General features: G+C 41.6%; 1 protein-coding gene across 1 annotated transcript; it reads left to right on the top strand.

The window, feature by feature from the left end:
• Positions 1 to 298: 298 nt before the first annotated feature.
• LOC149222257 (cell division control protein 2 homolog D-like) lies at positions 299 to 1056 on the top strand. Its single transcript, XM_089387550.1, has 2 exons — positions 299 to 527; positions 611 to 1056. Exons 1-2 carry the CDS (start codon positions 299 to 301, stop codon positions 1054 to 1056), a joined length of 675 nt encoding a protein of 224 aa, XP_089243676.1.
• The last annotated feature ends 12831 nt before the right edge of the window (positions 1057 to 13887 follow it).

The following is a 13887-nucleotide window of genomic DNA, read 5'->3' as shown; positions in this document are numbered from 1 at the left end:
AATCATCCTTTAATAAAGATCATTTCTCAAGAGCACTACATTGAAGAACATGATCTTGTAACCATTCTTCAGACTGTTGTTGAATATGCTTTCCACTTGATCACTAAGAATAAATTGGAGTAACAGAAAAGGCCATCCAATGCTAGAGAAATAGGGCTAATAACTATGTTGTTGGTATTAGAGAAGTTGAATGTCTCAACTCAGGGATATAATGTGAGAACAAGTAAATCAAGGACAGTAATAGAGGCTTTGTTTGAAGGGAAAATCAGCTTAGAGTTTTCAATTTTGTAGCAGTAACATGGATCTTGATACGATTCCGAAGTATATGAGGTGTCAATTGTTAGAGGAAGATCTGGAAGGAAGGATTTATAAGGGCATAATGCCAGAAACAGGGGAGGAGGTGACTCTCAAGGTCGCTTACACACATTTTACGGAAGGAATTCCCCCCAGTTCCATCAGAGAGATATCAATTTTACGGATGTTGTCCGACAACGCCTGCAACATCGTCGAGTTGCAAGATGTGGAATGTCGAAAGAGTCGACATGGCCAATTTCACTTTCATATAGTATTTGATGACATGAAGTTTATTCTTTTTTTTATTTATCAATAGATATCGGACACGGGCACTCACAAATGCCCCTAGTTATCAAGAAAATTATGTACGATCTTGTGAAAGGCATTGCTTCTATGCATGGCCATGGCGTCATGCACAGAACCCTGAATCCTGAAGCTATATGGATAGAAACGGAGGATGAGGAATTTGTGTCACTGAAAATCGCAAGGTTTTGTCTAGGAAGAGTTACTGATTTATCTGGCAAGGCTTATACGAAGAGGGTAGGAGTGCGCCGATACGTATCTCCCGAACTGCTCTTGGGTCAGTATACCTACTATCTTTCTGTTGACATGTGGAATGTCGACTGCATTTTTTCTGAATTGTATATAAGGGATCCTCTCTTTGTGGGATGGAATGATTTCGAGATTCTTCAGGTGATCTTCAGCTTGCTTGGAACTCCAAATGAAGAAGTTTGGTTCGGAATTTCACAGCTCAGTTATTAGCATCATTTTCCTCAATGGGAGCCCTGTGATTTCAGAACATAAGTCCTAGATTTAGATGATGATGTTTTTGATTTGTTATCAAAATTGTTGGTATGTGACCCTTCGAAGAGAATCTTTGGCAAGCGTGCTCTATTGCATCCTTATTTCTTTGAGTTGAGTAGAGCATAGCTACACAGTACTTTGAGAACGTGTCCCTCTCCAACATTTAAATTTTTCATAGGACAGTTTGTGAATGGGTAGATGCAAAAATATAGTTTGAGTGGGTTTCCACTGCTTGAAGGTAATGAATACTAATTATACAATGTGGATGTCATAGTACTGGCTTGAAACTACATGAACATGTGAAAGAAAATATGGTTTGGGGCTTTGAAGGAATCCTGATTTGAAGAAAGATAGCAAGAATGAAAATTTCAGTGGCATCTTCTCCTGATTTAGACTATAAAGACTCCTTAATTCTAACTGCGAAGACAACAAAATTCGGATTGCAAAAGCATAAAAACTTGGACTTGAAAATTTGGTCTATGGCTATTTGGAGCCTATTTGGAAGCATTGAAATGGATCATCTTTAAGCATTGTTGAAAGCATTATGAAGAAGCTCTAAGACATGAAGAGGGGATAATGTGCTAGTTGATGATGAGGTAGCAATCCTTCTATCTTGAGTAACAAGAAGAGCACCACATCAGGGGGAGTAACATACCCATAAAAATATATTATTCATAAATAACAGAAGCAGTTCGACAGGTGGAGTCCTTGTGCACTCCTTTGCCATTGATGTAAAAGGGGGAGAGAAGAAGAATATTTCCATCAATGACAAAGGGGGGGATTTTTAATCTAGGTTGTCATTGATGTCAATATAGTAGTGTTTTTGATGGAAAATGCTTTGACACATGATTTCCCATTGATGCCCATTGATCATAATGCTCATAGTGATGAAAGTTTGATATATGATGATATGATGAGATGGAGGACAATTGAACAACAAATGATGCAGGAGTTCAATTAAACAACAATTGAACAACAAATGACGCAGGAGGTCAATTGATCAGAAATTGAACAGGAGCAACTGAACAGTGATAACAGAGGAGTAAAGAAGAAAACTAAGGTGAAGACAAGTCACAGGAGCAACAGCTATCGGAAGAACAAGGGTAGGAAAGTACAAACTTCCTTGATCGTGGTTGAAGTCCCGCACTCAATCCTGACCGTCGATCTCATAGTCAACCCTTAGATCATGGTCAACTATGAGGGTTAAGGCCAATTTTAATCCATGTGCCAATCAAAGTCCCGCAAACCATCGATTGCGATAAGGATGTAGACCCGACGGATTTATTAAGAACTATTTATTGAAATATCGCATCCATCGCATCACGTGTCTTGAAGCCTTGCTGTTACACTGAAATCCTCCGATTGCGATATGTAATATGGAGGAAGAAATAAACCATGGGAACCCTTTCGAAATTATATAATATCGGCAGAAATCATATCGGCAGTTCTATTTTATGCCACCACTCAAAACATTTGATTGCGATATGTAATACGAACCCAATAGTTCCATTACATACGCCTTAAGATGATATCGCATCCGCCAAATCGCAAATCTCTTTGAAGCCTTGCCACATTGAAATCCGTCGATTGTGATATGTACGCGGACTCGCTGCACCATTATAATATGTCCTAAAGAAATATCGCATCCGTCGCATATCGCAAGTATTGAAGAAATTTAACGATGGTAAACTACGATTGCAATGAGACTTATGGACCCGACAGACCACCGATTGCGCTGGAGCTATGGACCCGGTGGATCTATTGATGACTATTTAATATTATATCACTTCCATTTCATCGGAAGTATGATTATAAGCCATGTTACATCAGTGATGTTAAGATTTACGATTGCAGGACCTTTGAAAGTTGCGATTGCGATTGATGATGTGTATGTGGGACCTCATTGGGTACGGTCTCTCCTATGAAATCCTCCATAAATAATGAGTCTATTGTATGAATATTAGAAAAATGGCCTCTCTGATATAATTTTAATATGCAAAATATATTGTAATTTGGCCTCTCTTCCAAATGAATGTGTCTTTTAAGTATTGGTGAACTCAAAGAGACAGAGGAAGCTGAAGGTCGAGCGAGCGAAAAAGGAAGCCGAAGATCAAGTGAGAAAAAAAGGAAGTCGAAAGGTTGAGTGAGCACTGAGGAAGCCGAAGATCAAGCGAGCGAAGAAGGAAGTCGAAAGGTCAAGTGAGCGAAAAGGAAGCTGAAGATCAAGTGATCTAAGATGGAAGTCAAAGGGTCCAGCGGAAGAAGAAGGAAACCAAACGTCAAACATTTTGTTGACTGGGTTATTTATTGAAAAGAAGATTATCTGAGTATGAACAAGGCAGGGCTGTTTTTTTTAATTGAATGTACAATATGAAACTACGACAATCACTACTCTGAAGAAGTCATTCTTGAAGCAGTTACTCCTGAAGCCTCACTCCCGAAGCAGTTACTATGACAGTAATAATAGAGGGTGGAAATAGAGTTACTTTGAAAAGACATTGAGGCCTAGCATAGATATCTTGTTTATAAGTATCAGCAGATCTTAGAGACATTATTGGAGATCATGATGGCTATTTGAAATCATCATGAGGTAACTTTGCAGACTATGTGTGGGCAATATGAAGAGTTGTAAATACTCCTTCATATGAAGACAGGTTGTCATTGATGATGTAGCATGGAGACTACAATGAAGTTGCAGATTGACAGAATTCAGTGAAGAAGATTTTGGAAGCAAATAATTACTACCAAACATATCCAGACAATATATAGCAAAGGGTTGGATCCCTTGGGGTTGGTGCCTCAGAATTGGAAGGATTGGTGTCCTTGGAGTTGGTGCTCCTAAATCCAAGGTTGGTGCCTTGACAAGATAGGGTTGGTGCCCTGGAGGTTGGAGCCTCACAAAAAGTCTAAGTTGGTGCTTGGCAACATGTTGGAGTCTTATATATATTTTATCTGATTTATTGTAAAGATTATATTAATAAAATAATTTATTCCTATTGTTCATTTTGTGTTCTAAATATAAATGATTTAACTGGTAAAAATAACAATTGCAAAGGAATACTGATTCACCCCCCCTTTAGTATTTCCAACAATAAAACCCTTTATCCTAAGTTTTATCCCCCCCCCGCATTATTAATAAACCCCGTAATTCACCATTTTCCCAAAAAAAATTGTTTAACTTGCCACTCTAGTGCGATAAACTAATCCCGTTGCATAAACCCTAGTCATTATATTTTTAATCCCGCCATTACTCACAAATTAATTACAAATCAATTGTAATTAACCCCTAGGCCCTGCTAATTTCTGCCTCGATTTCCCACCATGCAACTTCACCATGCGACAACCCTCCAATCTGCCACCCCAAAATCTAACAGCGCACATCCATATCACGTCCATTCACCTCCTAAACTTTACTCGCCCGAGAGCGCGCGATATGAGCGGTATTTCTCAGGTGCCTTTTGGCTACATGGCAGCACTGTGTGAACTCGCGTGCTCTCGAGAAAATACCGCTCGATGGCCAAAAGTGGTGCGATGGCCCCCTAAATTGCTTACCTATGTAAGTGAAAACCATCATTGTTCATAATGAATTTCCCCACCAATTTCTAACCATTTCTGATAAAAAGGCGAAAGACACCCATTTTCACCATTTTTCACTCATTTGCTTTGTGAAAGCCTCCTAAGCTTTCCTGCACCACCCTGAGCTTCTGCAACCAGATTTGACCACCAAGTGCCTCTCAAACACGCTCTGGAAGCCCAATTCAGCCCTCCAGTGCACGACTGAAGCCACAGTACCCCCTACAACCGCCATTCACATTGGTTTGTAATATAAACCTCAAATTCTAGGTATTTTGATAACAAACCAGAAATGACCCTCTCAGTTTAAAAACATACTGTCAATTCAAGAAATAATTAATTGAATTTAAATTTATTTCCCCTAGATTGAGAACATTTCCCCCATAGAATACCCAAACCCCTATCCTACAAACTGCCATTACCCTATCACTACACCTGAGTTTTTAAAACATCACTGCTTCAGCCTTTATAAGCCTGATTCCCACATTTATCCTAAAGATGGCTACCCAAACCTCTCTAGATGCCAGACCTGTGTCAACCCCTTACCTGGACATTGACTATTTGGCCCTAGGAAACAGGGTTTCCAAATTAAAGACGCTGCTACTCCAAGCCACCTTCTGAAAATCCATTGTTGGAGTAAGGATAGGTTTCTAAACCATGTAGATGAAATTCACCTTTGGGAATCCAATTTTCCCAAGTATACATTCCTAGAAGCTCACCCATTCCCAGACATTGTACATTTTTGTCATGCCTACTATTTCCCAAGCCAAAGGGCTATTGTGTCACAAAACCATGATTTACTATTCACCATTACTGTTGAATCCATCAACCAAATGCTACAAATCTAGCCTATCCCTAATCAGACCCCTATGTCCATTGCAAATCTGTTGGACCTATACATCACACTAGACCCAGTCAAAATCAAACAAATTTTCCAGAATTTCATCATTGAGGAACGCAATACTCCTACAGATACTCCACCCTATGCTGCCACTATTTTTTCAGATACTGGAAGGTGCATAATCACCATGCTCACATGCATCCTAGGATACACATCAGATGAGCATGTGGATGAGGTCATCATGGCCTTCCTATTTATTTTCACTCCAATAAAGCCTCTAGCTATTATGTATGATTATGCTCAATTCATTGCAGATAGAGTACATGAAAAATTCACCAGACTACCCACTGAAAGAGTTTTCAAGTACTCTTCAGTGTTATTTTATATGTTTTTGTATTACCAGACAAAAAGTTCTCTATGAGGATCCAGAAATTGGACACCAAGGGAAAGGAGAGATTAGTCATCTACTAGACACCCTTGGTCCAGACGTTTTCCACAACATTCACTTATAAATATTTCATAGACTCCTTTTTTTACCCAGTCATGAACATGCTAACTTAACCTACTCATCCCAGTATTAGTCAAGACATCAAGAGGGTACTGCAATTGGCCAAGAACAACAAGGTGGGAGATTGGTACTTGGACCAAAACCACACTGAGATCAAAATTTATGGTTGTCAGCTAGCCCCGTATAAGTTTCCCAAATACCTCCCTATGAGGATATTTTCTCTTGAATACCTCAAACAAATCATCAACTTTGATGAGGTCCACTTCCTAGCTTATAGGAAGAAAACTTAGTTCAAAGTGAAACCGAATGGGCCCATTCATTTGCAACAACAGAGAGGCTGGACCAGAGGCTGAAAAGTTACTTCAACAAATGAAATTCAAAAATAGTTTCATGTGGCACTATGACCCTCATGGGGTCATAAACAAGCTTAGACTCAGGGTCAAGTTAGGAGCATACATCCACCACCCAAGACTTAACATTGAATAGTTTGCTAACTAGGATGAGTGGGCAGAGAACACCTTGATTGATATGGACAACATTGTTGTGGATGTAGAGAACACACTCATTGATTTCGAAATACAATTTGATCACAAATCTTTCTTGCAGGTTCCAAAACAAGGGGAGCCAATGAACATTCCTCTTGTCCTTCAGACCCCAACCAATGAAGAGAAGAATCCTAAGAGGAACAGGGAGGAGGCATTTAGCTCTGCCATGGAGACTACTGATGAGTTGTTTGAGCCAAGCAAGAGGCCCAAGTTGAATCTTGTCTTTGAATAGGAGGAGAACATTGCTTTAGAGGAAATAAATGACACTAAGGCAATGGGGCAGAGAAAGTAAAGAAACAGCTGAAACGGTTGCATCAAGTGAAACACAACAACCATCAACCTCGAACACATAGATGATAGAGAAACATCAGAATATGGAGGTTTCTTCCTATGTTAGGGCAGCTGATAAGGAAAAGGATATCAAATATATATTAAAAGAGATAAAGATGAGGAATGAAAAATTGAAGGCAGAGACATATGTCCAATACCTCAAGCTTACACCCCCAAACTAGACTAGACTGATGTCAGCCTTTGACATCAAAGTAGGAAAAATGCAGGTATCATTTTTGCAACCCACTGTACAGCAACCAAAGACCTCAACGTACTACAAGAAAACAAATTTTGAGGTGTTGGCCAGGGATGTTCATCCCATTGATCATATAGAGTTCCATAAGCAGGCTGGAGAAATGATTTACTCCACCCTCACAGAAAAGGCCATGGATGATTTTAAGCTGAAAGATTCATTGGATAATACGACATCCAAATTCAAGCTAGAAAATGCCTCCTCAAAAGCCAAAGACACCAGGATAAAATCCTTGGAGGACTTGACCATTGAACTGGGCCATGACCCAAGTGATGTTAAGGCCACAGAGAAATTAATCAAGAAGAAGAATGAGGGCATAGTAGCCCTCAAGAAATAGCTTCAGTTGCCTCCTTCACAGCACCCACAGACAAAGGAAATCCTGGAAAACTAGACCAATCATGAGGAAATGATGGACTTAGTTCTACAACTGAATGATCAGTTGAAGGAGATGGAGAAAGAACTGGATAGCTTGATGCAACTCAAATAGGCTAGTCTTGATAATTCTCCTACAACTCTCATTCCAACAGTAACCATAGTTGAACCTTCTACTTTGGCAGCATCATTAGCTCTCACTGCTCCAATGGCCACTACACTACCAGCTACTACATCAGCAACAGGATCTACAACAACAGGCTACACAAGTGATGAAGAAAATAGGTTGGTCAAAGCAATGGAAAAAATGTCCATTCAGACCACGAAGATGAACAAAATTAAGGAGAAAGTCACTAGCCTGGAGATAGATTACAAATTGGCGCAGATCATGCATAAAGAAGAACAACAAAAGGCTACAAGGATGAATGAATGAAGGAAAATCCTGGAGAAAGAACTGACACTGGGTGAGCCCCTAGGTTAGGCTAAGTAGAAACTGTGGACCAATGTCATTGGCTCTGTCAATGATATTGGCCATCCATTCAAGTTATTTTTTAACAGATTGATTTAATAAAGCATGCTACAGAATCCATTTAAAGATTCAAAGAAGAACTTATAGATATGCCAGAGGAGGCAACAAGAATCATCCACTTCCTCAACTCCAAGAATAAGTATGAGTTGCAAGAACTTGAGATACCTGACAGGACAGGTACAATTTTGGAAGTCAGAAAAGTCCTCACTAAGAGGAATTTGATGTTGAACTTTGAGGATAAGTGTCAAACCATGCAACTAGCCATTGACAGGTTCATGGTTAAGTTCGAACTTTTGAAGGAAAAGGGACTACCTATGTTAGGGTCCCACCCTAACCCCCTTATTTATGTAATGGGATCACGTCATAGTCAAGAGTCAATAAAGCCCATATTAATAATTGTAAGTGGTTAATCCGCAATTAATGATGGGACCACAATTAGTTGCAAATGGGCCGTAGTATTAGATAGATGGTATTAATAAAACCCATGGTATTGGCCCGTGGTATTGCATGTACGAGTCATATATAAAGGATAGAGACTCCCTGCGAGGAGCATCGTGTATTATTTTGTAATCGAGCTCTGCTCTATTGGAGGTTGCCCCCTCGAAGAGGCAACTGAACATTACTCTCTAAATAATAAAATCATTGCTATTTTTTTTTTTGGGTATCTTTTCTTCGCATATTTTGTATTTGGGTATCATTTTGCAGGTTAAGAGTATAACCAGGGCCGGTGGGATCTCCATTTCTTAGCAATTTTTTTTTTTTGGCTAGAGACATGTTCCGATGTCTTTAAACCACGGGATCTGTCGTTGAGCGCATAAACCTACAGATTTGGGGAGGCATGCACATAGGAAATACAAGAGGTGGTCACGTCTGTTGGACTCCCTTGTAACCCCTGTGGGTACCCCTTCGAGTAGTAGTGCATTAGACAAAACCGCGCACGGACTATCTTCCACGTACCCTCTGGGTATATCGGAAGCCCCCTAGGCTCCCTTGAAACCTCGCCATAGATAAACTGTCGGTCGTCTTGCGGCTACAGTACACCGAGAACAGCACTCGGAGAGATTACTCACCTGTACGATAGGGTAGTCGGGTTGTACGGCTAAGGGTACGGTCGATCCTCCTTAGTTAGAGCCCTGAAACATTGGGCTGAGTACTACTGCCAGACCCTTATGTATATTGCGATCTGTAGCACCTGACACTCCTCAAGACCATAGTTCCCTTTTCTATAGGGGGATCACACATCATCTCTTCCAGATCTGCTTGCGCAAAGGGGTGCAACAACAGTATACATCAGTCCCGCAGTCTCGAGTTCGCAGATCAGCTATTCTGATCTATTAGATCCATCAGATCCGCAGAAGCAGTCTGTTCCACCGCCCAGAGCTATTAGATCTGCAATTCAGATCTCTCAGATCCACTAGATCGGAGTCGTTGTGAAGGGTTCCTATACCGGGGTATAATTTTCGCAGGACTTTTGGCCGCATTGACATTTTGAGGATTTGGCAACTGCAGTATTGATAAGGAAGGAGTAAAACTCCATTAGGAGTCTTCAAAAAAAAAAAAGTCTGAGATCTTTGGGGGCGCTTATTGGTGATCTAGCCCATCAGAATTAGGACGACAAGCTGAGCACGGTGGTACCATTCACTTCTTAGTGAATTTTTTTTTTTAGGCAGTCCCAATTTAAAAAAAAAAAAAATCAGGTTGGTGTATGGTAGAAACTAGATCTCAAGCGATGGCCAATGAAAGGATGGACAAACTTGAAGAATCAGTGCAAAACCTCCAAATTCAGCTTAGCGGACTATGTAGCATGGTCGAGAAAATAGTCCCGAAGGGCAAGGAGCAAGCCCATGAGGAGGTGTATAATAGTAATGAACACAATGAGGGTGAGTCTAGCCACTCTCCTCACGTCTGGCACACCCACCAACAACCCAGTCAACGACCTCCCAAGTTGGATATGCATAAATTTGACGGTTCTCACCCGTCAGCATGGATAGCACAAATGGAGCAGTATTTCAAACTGAATCACATCTTCGATGATGAGACTCAGCTTATGTTGGGGAGCATGTACTTGGACAATGAAAGGTGGCAATGGTGGGAATGGCATCAACGTTGCACTGGACCTTTTAGGACTTGACCCAAATTCACCAAAGCTCTTCAAGACCGCTTTGACCAGGAATCATCTTTTTTGGGTCGTCTTACTAAGCTCTGATAGATTGGCACAGTGGATGAATATATTACAGCTTTTGAAGCCTTAGCCTTCCGCACTTGGGGTCTCTCAGATTTGTTCTACACGGAATGTTTTATCAGCGGTCTTAAAGAAGTTATCAAAGCCCAAGTCCTACTGCACCAACCTCCCACATGGACGGAGGCTTGCAAGGTAGCTCGTAACGTGGAACGTGCATTAGCAGCCCAATACAGTCGCCCAAATTTCTCAGCTAAAGGTCGCCCCCCACAAGCTCACAACACGACTCAAACACTTAAGGTCCAAAAGGTGTCACCTGTAGTGGCAGAAAGAAGAAAGCAAGGCCTATGTTACTACTGTGATGAAAAATACTCCCCAGGCCATAAATGCAAGGAGCCCAAATTTTTTCAAATTGATGCGACTAACTACAGCTCAACAGAGGAAGATCCACCACTTGAGGAACATGATCCGCTAGAAGAAGACAACCAAAAGGACAATGTCTCTGACGAACCAGTTATTTCGTTGCATGCGTTGGCAGGGATTTCTTCCCCTCAAACTCTCAAAATCAGAGGTTTTATTAAACATCGCCCAATAGTAGTCTTGATTGATAGTGGAAGTACACATAATTTCATCCATCAAAAAGTCACAAAAGCAGTGCATTATTTTGTACGAGCAATTTCTAACTTCCAAGTTCAAATTGCGGATGGAGGCACAATGAAATGTGAAGGCCGCTGTGAAAATGTCAAACTTCAAATGGGGGATTATCAGTTGAAAACCCACATGTTTGCCATACACATGGGGGGTTGCGACATTGTCCTCGACGCTGAATGGCTCCGCACTCTTGGGCCAATCACAATGGATTTCCAGGAGTTATATATGAGTTTTAAGCAGAACAACTACACACATACCCTCCGTGGACTCCAGGCGGGAGCCCCCTCTATCATCAGCTCGCATAGGATGGAAAAATTGTTAAAAAAGGGCAATCATGGAGTTGTAGCTCAATTTAATGTCATCCAGGCAGTCGAAACCAAGCCTCTGCCAATTCATCCTGAGATGCAACAGATTTTAAATAACCATCTACCGGTCTTTGACAAGCCTCATGAGCTTCCACCCTCACGAGGGGAACATGATCATAGCATCACCTTGGTTCCAGGGGCCCAACCCCCAAATGTGCACCCATACAGATATCCGTTCACCCAAAAGAATGAAATAGAAAAAATAATCAAGGAACTTTTGGAAGCAGGTGTCATTCGTCCCAACATTAGTCCTTATTCATCCCCAGTGGTCATGGTGCTCAAGAAAGACGAGGAGTGGCGGATGTGTCCCGACTTCAGGGCCCTCAATAAGTTGACAGTCAAAGATAAATTTCCCATCCCTGTGGTTGATGATTTGCTAGATGAACTCAATGGGGCTCAATTCTTCACTAAGCTGGATCTTCGCTTAGGCTACCACCAAATTTGCATGAAGGAAGTCGACATTCCCAAGACTGCTTTCAGAACTCATGAAGGCCATTATGAATTCTTGGTCATGCCATTTGGTCTTTGTAATGCCCCCTCTACTTTTTAGAGCCTTATGAACCACATTCTCAAACCATATCTCAGGAAATTTGTCCTTGTCTTCTTCGATGACATCCTCATCTATAGTTGCACTTGGGCCGCACATCTTCAGCATGTAGATATACTCTTGCAGCTACTCCGCAAGCATAAATTATTTGTCAAGATGTCCAAGTGTTCGTTTGGCATGGCAGAAGTAGAGTATTTGGGCCACATTGTAGGGCGTGAAGGTGTCAAGGTGGACCCAAAAAAGATCCAGGCAATGCAGGAATGGCCTCAACCTAAGACCTTGAAGAGCTTGAGAGGATTTTTGGGTCTCACAGGCTATTATCGTAAATTTGTCCGCAACTATGGTCGCATAGCGAAGCCCCTCACCGAACTCCTAAAGAAAAATTCATTCTTCTGGAATGAGGAAGCACAATAGGCCTTTACAGCTCTAAAAAATGCCATGTGTTCCACTCTAGTCTTAGCACTACCTGACTTCACCAAATGTTTTGTCATTGAATGTGATGCTTCGGGTACAGGTATTGGGGTGGTCTTAATGCAGGAAGGGCGACCTTTGGCCTTCACAAGCCAACAACTAAGTGGGAGGAATCTGGGCCAATCTACCTACGAGAAGGAAATGATGGTCATCTTACATGCAGTCGAGACCTGGCGACCTTACTTATTGGGGCGACGTTTTCAAATCCGCACATATCATCACAGTCTTAAATATTTTTTGGAGCAACGCCTATCCTCCCCACAACAAAATAAATGGCTGGCCAAAATTCAGGGATATGATTATGAGATCATTTACAAGAAAGGGAAAGACAATAGTGTAGCAGATGCATTATCTCGCCAATTTGAGGAGGAAAGTACTCTGCTAGAAATTTCCCTCCCCATTCCAGAATGGATTGAAGAGGCTCGCAGGGAATGGTTTTCACACCCTGGCCTCTCCCAACTCATTTCTCAATTGCAGGTAGATCCAAATTCCACCAAGGGCTACTCGTGGCAGGATGATATTCTTCGCTACAAGGACAGAGTCGTAATATCACCAACATCCACCCTCAAAAGTCGCATTTTGGCGGAATTGCACTCGTCTCCCATTGCAGGACATTTGGGCTTTCAGAAGACGTATGCTCGCACCAGAAGATCATTTTTTTGGACAGGCATGAAAAAGGACATCCTTACTTTCGTAGCAGAATGCAATGTCTGTCAACGCCACAAAGGGGAAACCATCAACACACCAGGCACATTACAACCATTGCCCATTCCGGCATCAATTTTGACGGAGGTTTCTATGGATTTCATTACAGGTCTTCCAAAGTCAGGGAACAAGTCAGTCATCATGGTGGTTGTGGACCAACTGTCGAAGTATGCTCATTTCTGCGTGCTACCACACCCGTTTACACCAACTTTGGTCGCTCAATATTTCATGGATCAGATCTTCAAATTGCATGGCATGCCCACTTCTATTGTGTCCGACCGTGACCCAAACTTCACCAGTAATTTTTGGCAGGAACTCTTCAGGATCCAAGGCACTCAACTAAAACTCAGTACTTCCTATCATCCGCAAACAGATGGTCAAACCGAAGCCGTTAACAAATGTCTAGAAACATACCTTAGGTGTTTCACTTCAGAAAAGAAACACCTTTGGGTACAGTGGTTACCTCTGGCTGAATGGTGGTATAACACCAACTATCATGCCACCACCAAAATGACTCCCTATGAAGCAGTATATGGTCAACTCCCACCTTCACCTACTTCGTATCTCAAGGGGTGCTCAAAAGTACAAGCAGTGGATCAACTCCTACAACACCGCGCAACCATGCTCGCCCATCTTCGAGAGAATCTTCATCAAGCTCAAAACTGCATGAAGCAACAGGTAGACCAGCATCGCTCAGAGCGCCAATTTCAAGAAGGGGATCAGGTCTTTTTATGGCTACAACCATATAAGCAAACATCACTCAAAGACAAGGGGTGTCAGAAACTATCTCCCAAATTCTACGGACCATATCAAGTACTTCAGCGCATTGGAGAAGTGGCTTACAAGTTGGCCTTGCCACCTACTGCAAAAATCCATCCATTTTTCCATGTCTCATGCCTCAAGAAAGTGATCGGGAACAA

Source organism: Pinus tabuliformis, chromosome Q (genome assembly GCF_031772625.1).
Source record: "Pinus tabuliformis cultivar Carrire ecotype Pingquan chromosome Q, CPIR1, whole genome shotgun sequence".
Taxonomy (NCBI): domain Eukaryota; kingdom Viridiplantae; phylum Streptophyta; class Pinopsida; order Pinales; family Pinaceae; genus Pinus; species Pinus tabuliformis.
The sequence above is the reverse complement of the archived record's forward strand: the minus strand, read 5'-3'. Positions and strand labels throughout refer to the sequence as shown.